This window comes from Puma concolor, chromosome A2 (genome assembly GCF_028749965.1).
Source record: "Puma concolor isolate L17-30 chromosome A2, mPumCon1.1.hap2, whole genome shotgun sequence".
Classification (NCBI taxonomy): domain Eukaryota; kingdom Metazoa; phylum Chordata; class Mammalia; order Carnivora; family Felidae; genus Puma; species Puma concolor.
Window position 1 is genome coordinate 35,094,254 of NC_141668.1, and position 14,728 is coordinate 35,108,981.

A 14,728-nucleotide genomic window follows, 5' to 3' on the forward strand; every position below is an offset into this window, starting at 1 on the left:
AAGATGAAGTATGACGGGTTTGTGAACAATTCATTGTGTATACTGTTCATCAAATGATAGAAAAATTTATAGGGAACCAGTTTAAGTGCTGAGAAAACAAATTACCAATCCCATAATTTTTCACAAATACGTTCCTGAATAAGCAATAACTCATATTTTTTTTTTCTATTATGGGGTTTTAACAAGGTTTAAAAAGGTTCTTTATTGATTAATTTTGTATTTAATATAATAAAAACAATGAACACATTATGGATTTTTAGAAAGTTTATTATAGAGACTCATCGCCTACTTGCCCCACCCCTGAAGAAAAGAACTAACATGTTTGCACATGAAACCTGGATCACTTGGTACAGAATTTCAGTCTATGAAATAAAATAGCTAATGGCAAGTCTCAGTAAAAATTCATTTTGACAGTAATCAATGCTATTCAGAAATAAGGAAGTCATATATCTCACTTGTTAAAAGTTAATAGGTTTTGTTATATGACTATTTGTATTTATTTTGGCTTTAAAACTTGTCAATAGCTATTTGGAAAGATATGATTTATTTAAGCTTATGATTTATTTAAATACATATTTTATTAATCAAATACTTTTAGCCAATCCACAGATCCAAATATTAAAAAAAAAAACAACACTTCAAATACATAGTTGTATTGTTTATAGTATAACTGTAGTCATGAGACTGACCTTTTTAACTAACATAATAAAATCTATATAGTCAAAAGAGTGGTAATGTTTTAAGGTAATGACCATGAGAATCTTTTCTAATTTTGAAGTCTCTTTTGTAGCTATCTTCAAAAGGATAGGAATTTTATAATTTAATCATTTGTTTACTTTGGCCCCAATAGTATTCCAGTTCAGTCATCCTTTATATTCACTAGTCCTAGTAATTTGGAAAAGTAAAATTAATATTCACTGAATGAAGATTTATCATCTATGAAGATGTTCAGAGGAATGTTAATTCAGGTTCTGATAATAATTCTGAAATTTGAGCATTTATAGACTTTTATGATATGTAAATTATAGTAACCACTTATATCATAAACATATTTTGTACATGCCTATCATTTTGGATAATGAGATTTTTAAAAGAATAGTGACATAACATTGAATAGGACTTTACAGTTCAAAAATGATAAGAATAATTTTATACTAACAAAATCCATATCAGATAACATCTTCAAAGTCTGTATCTGTTACTCTTTAACTTATATATATGGACCTCAATAGCATGGGCCCAACAACTGACAACTTTCCTATAAGTCTTTCTCCATGAATCACTGTAGTTGAAATAGTACTTAAGTGTCAAAAATAGTCTTTATGTTGAGTGTTATTAAATAGCACCAGTATTACTTGAAGGTAAAATGAGATATTAACAGGAATGCAGAATACAGGTTTAATTTCTAACTATAAGAGAGAAAGCATCTCCTAGATGAAATACCATTTAGATCTGGATTATTTTTAAGGTCACAGCCAGAAAAACCTAAGTCAGAAAACTTTTCAGGATTTTGGTTAGAAAATTTAAAAAGAAAAATCTTATATTATATATCGCTCTTTTATATTCTATTCCCAAAGAAGATATTTATGCTTACATAATCAAGACAGTGCAATCTCACCAATGAAGTTCCCCAGGAAAGATACATTTAATCATTCTATATATTAGTTCAATAAGATAATATAATAAAAGTACTTGAAAGCAATCCGATTAGAGCAACATTTACAGTAAGTACAAAATATACAGTAAAATGCAACATCTTATTAAATAGACCTGCAGGTTAACAATATCCTATTTAAAGGAACAGATGTTCATGAATCTATTTTCACATTTATTTGTTTTATTATATTTGATATCTATTACCACTGCATGCTTTTGTTATTGTAATTCCTAGGACCTTTTTTTTTTTCTGTACATATTTTTCCCGTAAATATTGCCATGATTTTTTCTGCAAAGGTAATTTTAAAAGTATTACTCTCAAAGTAAAAAAATAAGAAATCGCATATTATTTATGAGCAGTTGTGACAAAACTATTATAGTGTTTAAGAAGTGTCCCTTGATCTTTATAAATTCATCATTATGAAATGTATACTTTTTTACTAAAGCAAAAACTGTCTGCCTTTAACATTAAGTGTTGCCAACCTACTGTTTAATTCGGGCTATAACGTTTGTTATGAAATCCTTGGCTATTAATTAGAAAAGGATTATTTGAAAAGATCTGCCAATAAACATTTCTAAAAGTGGTTGCTTATCTTAAAAATTTGCTCGATTAGAACAATTGGGAAATGAACAGAACAGTAGTGCTTTTACATTAAAACAACACAGAAGTATTACAGTATCCAAATCTCTAGACCTGGGGTCCAAGTGTTCAGTCGTGGCTTAGTTGCAAGCTGACAGAAGAGAAGCTGCGTCCTACACTTGTGCACAGTGGGGCAATGACAACATCTGTTATGCTCTTCCATATTGTCTGCACTGAAGGCAGGACCATTAGGCAGGTCTTTACAAAAGGCATTATAATCCTGGAATGGAGGAAAAGATTTGTGTAAGGATTACTGATGTTACCAAATAAGGCCACTGACTCTTGCACATGCTTGGAAAGATACAATAATGGCCTAATTTACCTAAATTTGGTCGAACATTTGAAACAGGTAAATGAATAGTGACCCACATAGTGATAGGATGCACAGACATATGTTGTTTAAAAAAATAAACAGGCAAGTAGATGACAAATACCAGTACTCTTTCTATTGGTGGCATGCTGTCTGAATCAGTAAAACAAAAAATAAATAAAACGGTAAATATATCTACCTGATCGCTGCCCCTAAACATTAACCTGCTTAATTCTTCATTTTTCCCTGAGGTTCTATTTCCTGGTAGCCTTTCCTGTTTCCTCACTCCACTTCCCTACCCCTTCATCCAGGCTGGGTTGGAGACTCCTTTTTTGTGCTTCTAAAGTACTAAAATAAAATTTCTTAATCCTCAAATTTACCAAAGGATATCATAAGTAGATGGCTATATTTCTGTCTTTCCTACTAGAATCGGAGCTCCTTAAGTGAGGACATCCTTGACCTTTATTAAACGTTTGAGCTGAAGTGAATTTAGCATTCTGTCACACTTAATATTACTAATTTTTCATAGTCATTACAAAGAGCTGTGTGGTAGAGTTAAAAGAACCCTGCAAATACTTTGACAGAACCCTGTCAAAACTCTTAGACAAAACAAAACAAACAACCTAGACTATCCTGAAATTATTTTTTCTATGTCTTTTCTTAAGATAACTGCAAACGTGCATATTCTTCATGCTGATTAATTTTCTATGTAATCCTCTGAATAATGCTCTCTGTTGTAGTAGTGCTATTTGAGCACAAAAGTATCTTTGAACACTCAGGAATTGCTGGGAGCCTCAATGGAATTTTTATTATTATCTGGATGGGCACAAGGAAGTAAGGTTGATTTTCTTGATTTGCTATTAAAATGTGACTTAAATAAAGGTCTGTTGTGCTTAGTCAAAAGTGAAAGGAAGACCAGGCAAATGTGTGATTGAGATATTTTTAGAATACTGAATTATTCATACTGACTGTCTATACACTTATATTTATCTCGTGTTTTGTTCTAAGTGCTAAAGACTTAAAGAAATTTTTAAAGAAAATTAATTACTGGGTGTTTCAAAGCTAAACAGTTGAATGGAAACCAGAATGATGACAACTTTTGACTTCTTATCCCATTATGTTTCTCACTTGATTTGTGGCCCTGGGCATATCACTACAAATTAAAGTATGAACAGGAGCTCTTATGATTGGCTATAGGGATTAACATTTATTATATACCCTTGGAATGTCTTTATGATGCTACTATTATAATGTATATATGATGCCATCATGTATAAATAGAACAATCTGAAATCAGAATATATAGTGAAAACAATTAAAACAATCTCAAATTGATGTACTCTAAGACTAAACTTTAAATCAGAAAGTTTCCTAACCAAATCTACTTCACTGAGAGTACAATATACTTTCCACTCTTCCTTAGGCTAAGACATTTTCTTTCCCCATAACTTCTTAGATCTCCATGTCCTAAAAGGGAATTAAGCGGACAAAGTGGACTTTCTAGTTCAGCAAAGTATAGTTGCTCACATTTGAGACTTAAGTTGATAGGATGTGGTGAACTCATTTTAATTTAATTTTATTTAAATCTATTTTATTTAAATTTATTTTAATTTCATTTTAATTTTCTTTAGGTTGTTGTTCTCTCACTGTGGGTCAGAAGATACAATGATCCAAACACTTCGTAAAGAAATCTTATAATTTATAAGATTATACATTCCTCCATTGAATAACAAAGCGTTTAGGACAGAGACTTTTATTTAGCTTTGTATTAACTATAGTATCATGCAGATTGCATTGTCATTAGCAATTTGCTATATTAAATACTTCTTCTAAAAGTGAAAGTGCTACCACTATATTTCTATAAGTTGGACAATCTATCTGAATTGCATCCCAACAAAAACAAGGGGTAAGGGAGCTCCAGGCACATTTCTTTGATATGATCCCCTTATGACCAATAATCTGCTGTTGCTTCAAGGTGGCTATCTCAATCTGAATGTGGTATGGTATCAATACAATCCACTGGTCCCTAATGACCTGTACTTCTGACCTAGGATCCGATATCACCAGATTGAGCTCCAGGTGTTTTTCTTGTTGTTATTTGTTTGTTTAAAGAATCTAAAATCAGATCCACGGTGAGGAAGTGATGTGGTTTGAATATCTATTGCTGCATACTTTCATCGCTTTGGCCACCAATCTCTTTATAATAAGCAACCCCTATTCCCTGCCAAAAGAAAAAAGAAAGAAAAGGAAGTGAAACAGAAGAAAGGCTTACTCAAATAGATTTGTTCTGTAAGACCTCTCCTTGGTCTGGTCTTATCATGTCATGGGAATGTAATCTATTAATGATAAATCTATTTTATCAAGTTAGTTTTATAAACTAACTTTTTAACCATTTTTGTTTGAAGTTACTCCTCTACTTGCAATCACAGCTGCCTGATGATGAATGGGTGATGGCTAAATATTAATGTTCCACATGAATGTAATTTGAAAAGCAAGCTGAGGTTAAAGAATACATTTTATGTGACTGAAAAAGAAATGATTTGATGATTCATCATTGGAAGCACCACATACAAAAAACACCTTCCATTTTCAGGAGAGCCAGGTGAAGAGAAGCATTGTTGGGTAATTATAGCTTTACTTATAGCTTTCCACTATTTAGTAAATGAAAACCATTTTGTTTTCAATTCCTCAGCAAGTGCTTTAGGAAAGCCCAGCTCTGTTGATTATAAATATGGCACTCTATACTTCCAAATAGCTTCATAGCCAACATTTCACAATATGCTATGTGGTTACTCAGTGTGTCACATTTTTGAAAGAGGTTAGATGACTGGCTTCAGTTCATTAGGAATCCAGAGTTTATGTGCTGGCTGAGGCCTCTTTTTAAAAATCCATATGCTAATGTCAGAATATGAGCTAACTATACATCTGGCCTTTGTGAATCTGCTTATGTATAAAGGCAAAGATTTTCATCCTCTTCCAGTCTTGTGGCACTCTCAATATATTTTAGTTGTTGTCAATCTTTAGTGATCAAATTAAATAGTTGTTTTTTGTCCTTTACTTATTTGGTGAATTTTTATGTACCCTTTAAAAGACTTTTTAGATGCACCTGGGTGGCTCAGTTGGTTGAGTGTCTGACTCTTGATTTTGGCTCAGGTTATGATCTCATGGTTTATGGGTCCAAGCCTACTTTGGGCTCCCTGCTCACAGCAAGGAGCCTGCTTGGGATTCTCTCTCTCCTTCTTCCTCTGCGTCTCCCCTGCTTGCACAAACTCTCTCTCTTTCTCTCAAAATGAATAATAAAATAAACTTAAGAAAAACCCCTCTTTTTAGACTCCTTTCTCTCTACATACACTTCCTAGTGCCTCCCCCTTCCTCAACAGATTTACCAGAGTTTTCCTCAGCATCTACTTCTATACTTAGCCAGTTGCCCTGATATGCTAGGAGTAAATTGAGGGCAGATACTACATCTGTCTTACTCATCCTGGGCCCAGTGCCCAGCACAAACCAAGCATTTAGTAAATTTATTTGGTTGAGCTAACTAGCTAGCTAAGTGACTAAAGGATATTGATTTACAAGGTAAAAGGGAATTGAGAATAATTTCTTAACTTTTAACAATGGACACAACAAGTGTTAGGGTGTGGCAATACCATATGAAGTGATTAAGAAAGACACCAAGGCATTTTAGGATTATACATGTCACCAGGATTGCCCTAAAGCACAAGCTTGACAACTGTGGCGATACTCCAGGGTGACCAGAGTGTTCTTTCTCTCAGGATAAAGTGAATACCTTTTAATATAATAACAACACAACTTCTTGGTAAATATAAAAGTTTCCTTCAAAAAAATTTTAACGCTTAAAATATTCTTCAAGGTTTTATGATGCATTTTGAGTGTGAATAAATTTACTCAAAACATCTTACCAATGCCCAGCAGGTTTCTATACTTACTTTCCCTTGAAGTTGATGCCACTCTCCATGTCTCATAGGCAGAAAAGTAATTTGGAGGACTTCTCATTTCATTATCCTATGCAGCTTGAGTTTTCATTCATTTGTGCTGAGGGCCCCTCACAATTGCACACACATGGCATCTCCTCTGGTCTCATCCTTGCCATTTGCTAGTGGCAGGACTGGAGCAGCCCTCCATAGCACTGCTTAGCCAGGTCTGATATCCCTGTTCAGTTATACTGTCACTGGCATTCTGCTCAGAGATCACTTTTGTTTTACCCCAAGCACAGGTGGTGACTGAATAAAAGGTGATGAAAGAAATAAGAGCCTAGCCCAGAACCACTGGCACAAGTCCTAACTCAGACCTATAAGAGAACAACTTGTGGCAGGAAGCATGGCCTCCAGGTCTCCACCTCCAGTCAGCTGGGCCTTTATTAACATCGGAAGGAAAATCACACCCGAGGACAGAAGAACATTACTTCTGTTTAAACTCCTAACCCAACCAACCTGTGATTCTAAAGAAAGCATACGCCCTACCAGATCTCCCAGTTCTTGCTACTGTGTGGGTGAACTGATGAACCTTCTTGCAAGCTGGCCTGGGAGAAGGGGAGTGCAGGGGGCAGGTGGCAAAGAACATTCCTACTTTCAGAAAGTTGGTCCACCCCTGTGTGCCCTTTCTCACCAGATGTGTAGACAGCTGAGGGTGGCAAAGAGAATTCCTGCAGCGAAGGCCAGGGGGATAGCCAGGAACAGTGTCAGGAACTTGTATATCACGTATTTGCTGATTTCAAAGAGGGCATGGCTGCAGATCCACACTTTGTCAAAGGAGTGCATAGACACCGGCTCTGCAATCACATCCTCGAAGCCCACCTGCAGAGGCAAGACACAGGGATCCCGAACTGTCACCAACCTGCGCCGCCCCCCCCCCCCCCCCCCCCCCCGGGGAACCAGGGGTGCTCGGGTGCGAGAAGCGGGCTGGGCTGCCTATCTTCTCAGGGTCAAGTTGGGGGAACAGGAATTTGGCTAAGAATTCCTGGTTACACAAGCGACCCCGAGGCATGTGGATTCTGGGTCCCGGACCCCGCAGGGCTGACCCAGTGGCGAGGGTGGAGGGTGGGATCCCGGCTAGCGTAAAGGGGGAGCACCAGCGCCCCCAGGCCGTGGCGCGGCCCAGGTTACGGCCCGCCCCTGTTTTTCACCTTGAGGTTCGAGTTGAGCCGGTGGGGATCCCGGTCGGAGCCCGAGTCCGCGAACTTATCCGGGTCAGCGTAGTCGACGCCGCTGTGGCGGCTGTAGGAGTCGTCGTCCATGAAGAGCTGGACGTCTGCTTTCTCCGTCTCCAGCCCCATCGTGGCGCTCGGTGCGCGGCTGCTGCAGCCGGCCCGGCGCGGCCTCCCCTTCCCGTCGCGCCCCGCCCCGCCCTGCCTCGCCTCGCCTCGCCTCGCCTCTCCCGGCGCGGCCCGGGCGGCGGCCGCTTCCCGCTGCCGGCTACCGCTCCCGGCCCGGACCCGACCCGAGCCCCGCCCTGCGGCCGGGCCCGAGGGGCGGGAACCGGACGCAGCCGGAGAGGTGGTTCCCGCCCCGCGACTCCCGCCGCCACTTTCTGGCCAGGTCCCCGTCTGTCCCCGGCCCGGCGCCATCCCAACAGGCACATTCCGGCCCTGCACAGGCGGGAGAAGCGTGCTCCGGGCACCAGGACCCGTATTCCCGCCACAGAGGGGCCGGAGGGCTCCCGGGTCTCATCGCTTGATGCCTAGAACTGTGATCCTTAAGAGCTGGCAGGTTGTTCTGGGATGGTGCACTTACTGCTGGGAGACAGCTAGGTGGTTAGGAGCGCCGGTATAGAAGCACAAGATCTGTCTTCTCCCTGCTCTACCATTTACCATGTGTGCTCGGGACCTCAGCTACCTCCTTGTGAAATGGGAGGAGTCGTTGCCGCTTCACAGAGTTACTGAGAATTAAATTCCCGTCAAACTCTTACGTGGTCTCTAACACACAGTTATGACACTCCTGATTGCCAGGCAATCCCACAAGTGCTAGAGGATCCAGCAAGCGCATCAGCTATGCATCTATCCCGGCGCCCACAGAATGTGTGAGCCTGTTGGAGGCAAGGTGAGGAAATGGAGTTGGTTTGGTGAGCTCACTACCCCTAGGGGTTTGCTCCCTCAGAGCAGAGAGGAGGTATCTCTTTTTCCTTCTAAATTAAAACGCTTAGTTTTCTTCTGAATCAAGTCTTGAAAGATTTCAGTTATCTCTGAGATGCAGTCACATCCACAACTATCTTGTAGGAAACTTGTAAACAAACCCCTGCGGTAAAGCCACACTGCAGTAGAAGACCCAGACTGCTGACTACTCAAAAGCTTTCAGAGGGAAGGATTAAAGGTTAAAGGGGTATAAAGGGTTAAAAGTCTGGTGGACTTAGGTACTTGTTTGGGGGAGGAAGGTACTCAGTGAAAATTTGCGAAAAGCAAAATAATGTGTCTCAGACTTGGGGTGCCTGAGGCTTGCTCTGTGCCTAAGGCATAGTAGGAAGGCAGTCAACTATTTGCTGAAATACACAGCATTTGGAACTTGCTGCATGTATTAAATCCTGATGTGTGAACTGGATTTGAAGAATTACTTCTGATGGGGAAAAAAAAGTTTTTGAAACAGTAAAAATTATACACAAAGAGCAGGATCAGAATAGGAAAAATATTTTGGAGCCCAAACATAGTATTTCTAAGTTAAATGCTGAGTTTACTGCTACTAGCCTGTAAGAATGGCAGTGTTGTAATACCGTGGTTGAGTCTCAAGCCTGCCATGGTGCCCCTCCTCTCCCAGAGGTGGTCCAGCTTGCCCCTTCTTTTCTTTCTTTTCTGTCCCAATTTTGTTCATGTTTAGTTCAATCCAAAGTGATGACTTAGACATTTTGCTTCTCTACTTCCTCTTTTCACCGAAGCAGATGACTGAGAGTTGGGGCTTTTCTAGAGTACTTGTCTGAAACTGTTTATCAAAGTGAATAGAAGACATTAATCCTTAAGAAAATTCGTAATACCATTTACCAGGAAATGGAAAAGAATTGAGTTTACAGCTAAATAACATTTTGTAAAATTTTGTTTTCCTTAAAATAATCCCAGATTTTAAGATGTTCCTGAAGAAGAAAGTCATTCCCATAGTGCTAGAGTGAGCTTAAGCAGTGGCTGAAAATCTGGCATTAGGGCTTCTTTCCTTTCTTTCCTCTGATCACATTTACATTTCCAGTGGGATTAGTAAGACATTTGCAATAGTTACCACAAATAATTGACTCACTTTTCAGGCAGCAGGGCCAGGAGGCCAAAAAGCAGAAGAAATTAACATTGTCTTAATGGGACAGTTTAGATTATAGATTCATTTGTAAAATGATAGGTATTTATGAAAATGTAACTCCAAAACTGAAGTTAAAAGAAGGCTTGTTGTATTTCACATAGTGCTTAAAAAAGGAGGGAGGATTCATTCATACATTTACTATCAATTTTTTCTTGAGCACCTCCACCATGGTGGGTTGATCTGTGTAAGGTTCTTATTTTGATGAAATTCTTGTTCATTTCACCATTTTAATACCAAAGATTCTTTTTAGAGACGCTATAAAAATGATTTTGCTTATCTTATTAGTAGATGCCTAGAAAATGTTAGCTACTGTTGTTCTTAAGGAGTTTAAACCAATGATTGCCACAGCAAATGGTCCCTACTAACTGGAAGGGAAATCTGCCAGGAAAAGGATAAGATAGGAAGTGGGTTGGAGCTAAATGGCTGAGCACACTGTAGTATCTCCCAAACCACAGGATTTCTCTTCAATAGCTTTCTCTAATTTTTTTTTAAATTGCCCTATAACTAAGAGAACTAAACAATTTACTAATGCATTCATCTTTTAGTTGTTATCACAGCTTCTGATAAGAGGGTTGCTTTTCAGATGGTATACTAATATATTTGAAGAATAATAACTTGATAATAGATGAGTATTTATGAGTAGGATAGTTTATAATTATTTTTTTCCTCACTTTTCTCAGTGTATTGTCTGAGAAAGATTATTTTTTTGGTTCATTGAAAATCGTGAATGCTTTTATGAAGAAAAATAAGTAATTTTTCCCTTCCTTCTTTCTCTCCTTTTCCCCTTTGTTCCTTTCCTTCCCTTTCCCTCCCTCCCCCCCTTCTTTCTTCCTTACCTTCCTCCCTCCCTCTACCCTTCTCCTTTCCTTTCCTTTCCTTTCCTTTCCTTTCCTTTCCTTTCCTTTCCTCTCACAAATGTGTCTTTTTTCCCCTCTGTATAGCTTTATAGCTAGCATAAAACTTTAGGCAGGGTCTATTTTTTCAATCTGCCAAGTGCAAATTAATCATTAATGAAAATGATAATGACTTCTTAATTTCACCATTATGGTATTATGGTTTAATAATGTTTAATAAAGCATTTGGAGTAGACCAGTTTTCTGACCTCAGCACTTACTGACATTTTGGGTCAGATCATTCTTTGCTGTGAGGCGCTGTCTTGTGCATTGCAGGGTGTTTAGCAGCATCCCTGCCCTCTGCCCACTAGTTGCCAGTAGCACTCCCCAGTGGTGACAAACCAAAACATTTCCAGATGTTGCCAAATGTCCCCTGGGGGCCAAAATCACCTTTCCTCTCCTTTCTCAGGCTGAGAACCATTGGATAGGACATTGCTGAAGCAGTTCTTCATGTGAGTGGAAAAATTAAGTTCCAGCTGTCCACTTACACACTTACGCTTAAGATTAATCTCAGAATTGTAATACCAATTTGTCAGAAACTCCAGGGTTTTTTGAAATTAAGCTTGAGGATACTTGTTCGGTCTGTAAAGTTTTCAGAAGAACCCATTATCAGTGATTAGTTGCAGATTTTCAATATAATGCCGGTATTTCTTGAGGGATACATATACCTCATCAAGAGACCAACAAGAAGCAACTACCAGGCCCTGTCTATCTTGCAGCCAACTGCTATTCCCTCAGAAGGGACAGAACAGTTTGAATAATTATAGCTGGAGAAATGGAGATTTGGGACTTTTTTGTATTCTTAGGGTTGTAAGGTTTGATAATTTTTGACACTCCAGCAGCTGAATAGCTTTTCAAGTTTTAGGTGACCTTAATAGAGAAGCCCATAGACTTGTTAATGGCACAGCCAGGTAATAGCTTAAGCATCTCTTCCTAAACTTGCTTACTGTCAGCAAGGATTAAGCCTGAGAAATTTGGAAAGATCTCCAGTGTCCTGTGCGACCCATTCTCCCTGTGGATAGTGGCGTTTCCACAGTCTGTTCCTTGCATAACTCCCTGTCCTCTTGTCCTCTTCATCAGTGTATCTTTTCATCTTCTTCCCTTTCCATACCCACCCTCCAATTATCTCCTCCTCAATACACATGACAGCCTCTGACAAAACAACTTATTATTAAAAACAATTTTTTTAATATTTATTTTTGAGAGAGAGAGAGAGAGAGACAGAGACAGAGTGCAAGTGGGGGAGGGGCAGAGAGAGAGGGAGACATAGAATCTGAAACAGGATCTAGACTCTGAGCTGTCAGCAGAGAGTCCAACTGGGGGCTCAAACCCTTGGACCGGACTGCGACCTGAGCAGAAGTCGGATGCTTAACTGACTGAGCCACCCAGGCATGCCCAGGCAAAAAATTTAAAGGAATAGGTAAAAAAAAAAAAAAAAAAAAAACCTGTTATTAAAGTTATTCAATAATCAACTGTTGTGGAGTGTTGCCAGATAGTTGTATGGTGCTTAATGAAAGCGTGTTCTTGTTCTTTTTTTTTTTTTTTTTTTTTACCTATCACTTTATCATTCTGGATAAAATTAGCCTTGTACCACTGAACCAGGGAAATTTTAGTTTAATATTAAGGCATAGTCATTTGTTTGTAGTTAGTGCCAACTTAATCTTCTGGCTGTTTCAAATAGCACCTCCTCTGGCCAAAAACCTTTTTTCATATACAACAATGTCCAGAAGTAACTTTTGTTTGGAAGTACTTGACTATTAGAAATAGGCAGGGAAAAAAAGAACACTCTTAAAAAGTCTATATTCATGATTAGAGCTGAGAGGATAGGTCATTCCATTCTTATTCAAAACAATGTATGACAATTAATTTTAGACTTATTTTATCCTGTTTTCCATAAGTAAAGGATGTTCCTGTTTAATCTTTTGACTATCCCATTCATTTCTGGAATATTGTATACATAAATAAGACATGTCCACAGGAGTTTGATATTTTATCTGTCTACAACATGAAATAGGCACGAATTAGCTTTTGGTGAACATTAATTTTTCAATTAAACAATAAGTACAACTTCCTCTATATTCAAATGGGAACATATTTCTGTAAAGATGAATAGCTACATGTTTCCCAAAAACTCACTGAAATGTGTATAGTAAGATGACTAATTATTAAGACAACAGATCTAGAAGTTGTTTTCTTGATTTGGGGTTTTATTTTGGACAGAAAAAGTATAGTTCGATTTGAAGCCTTTGTTTTCTCTAGTAATTCTTCTTTTTACAAGTGTTATTCCACTTTCATTTAGAGAAAATTCCGATTTAAAAACATAACATAGCTAATCTACATTAGTCAAGAGAAAAAAGCATGGGACGTTTTTGTTTGTTAGTTTTGTTTAGTATTAGTGCATATTTCTAATATAAGAATAAAGACAAAAACAGAATGACTTCCACCTTGTAAATTAGTGTTTTGCTGTCTACTAAGTGACCTTTAATGCTTGAAAGAGTCATCTGGGAGTCAAGAGCAAAGGGAATCCAACTGCACGGAGCAGATGGAAGACTGGAATACTGCCAAGGGGTTGGGCAGAAGAATTTTTAGATTATATTTTTCTATCAATAAATATGTGGGAAGAATTCTGTTTCTACAGAGTTTACTAAAATAATGTTTGTCTATTTCTGTTCTGTGGTAACACAAAACTGTAAGGCAGATTTTTACACTACATAAAGGCACAAAATATATTAGTCAGTTTAGGTGTCTGTATCCACTCTTTCTGGGCCACTGAAGCCCAATTAGGCCCTCACTGTCTGCCAACTGCTTGTTAACTTCTAGGTTCCTTGTTTAGAACAGCGAAAGGATTGGATCTAAAGGTGGATATTAAAGAAGTTACTCTATTAAATATATCATATATAGGACTATTGACATTCTTGTGTGTCTCAATAAGGTAATTTTTCCCTAAGCAATTAGTAAGTGAATAAATGTCTTATTTCAAAAGCAATTTTAGTGGATGTTTGCATTTTCTTAAAAAGATAGGAATCCCTCAGAGCATTCAGAACATTCTCCTCATGCTAATCTCAAGAGAAACAATAAACTTTTCATTGAAATATGCACTGTTTCCTATAACATCTGTATTTATGTCACCATCTCACTTTTGGGAAGTGATAAAAATTATTTATCAAATAGAGTGACATTTTCCTTAATAGTGAATGAATGTAAGATTCTGCTTATCACTTATTATCAGTCTACATACATTCACATAATTACACATTTTACTAACAAGTATGCTTTTTCCTTTTTAGAAATTATTGTGGTCAGTGGAAGCTCTTGGATAAACATGTCACTGAAAATAAACTTAGATAGTAAAACACTGTGGTCCTGAAAAACTGCACACTACTTTATTTGGAAATAGTAGAATTTGCAGAATGTTGCTGTAAAGGGCATGTTACTCAAATTACTTGGTTCTGAAGACTCTTACTATGAAAGCAAAGTATTTTCTGAAGGAGTGGAGCACAAATAGCTAAATGTTTGGACTAAAAAATAGAGTTATTATTTTATCACTTTGAAAAGCTGATCCAGTTTCCCCATGTATGTATTGTAAGTCTTTTTCATTAAAAAATAAATAGTATAATAGAAGACATGGGAGGTGACAAATGAATGATACATATAAATTATTTATAATTATAGAATGCTGATTATCTATCAGAGTAGGACTATCTTTTAGAAACAGAATAAAATGTAGGTAAGTTCCTTTTAAGTGTAGAAAGATGTTTTAGGATAGTAAAGCCTCCTCTAGGGGCCTCCACTTTTTGCCACGGATCTCCCTTTCTTCTAAGTTTCTTCAGTGTTTCCTTGTTGGTGGGTTTTTTCCTGCCAGACAAAGTGTTTCCATGATAGAACTGTTTCTGTCTTTTCTTGCTCTCTTCTGTCCCAAAATATTGTTTTCCCCAGTCAC

The 14,728-nt window shown here is 37.9% G+C and overlaps 1 protein-coding gene across 2 annotated transcripts; it reads right to left on the reverse strand.

Moving 5' to 3' along the window:
- Positions 1–246: 246 nt before the first annotated feature.
- Positions 247–8,283, reverse strand: CAV2 (caveolin 2). Of its 2 annotated transcripts, XM_025930033.2 has the most exons (3): positions 7,750–8,060; positions 7,233–7,420; positions 247–2,516 (listed from the first exon to the last, which is right to left on the reverse strand). In XM_025930033.2, exons 1-3 carry the CDS (start codon positions 7,897–7,899, stop codon positions 2,366–2,368), a joined length of 489 nt encoding a protein of 162 aa, XP_025785818.2. In that variant the 5' UTR covers positions 7,900–8,060; the 3' UTR covers positions 247–2,365. The 2 variants fall into 2 exon arrangements, with proteins under 2 accessions (XP_025785818.2, XP_025785819.2); XM_025930034.2 differs by lacking the exon at positions 7,233–7,420 and having other exon boundaries at positions 7,750–8,283.
- Between the last annotated feature and the right edge of the window lie 6,445 nt (positions 8,284–14,728).

Coding starts and splice junctions, on each gene's coding strand:
- CAV2 (XM_025930034.2), bottom strand. CDS start 8,190: ATGGCGCCGGGCCGGGGACAGACGGGGACCTGGCCAGAAAGTGGCGGC. Junction 2,517..7,749: donor GGCTCAACTCGAACCTCAAG/GTGAAAAACAGG, acceptor CCTCCATTCCAG/GATTATAATGCCTTTTGTAA.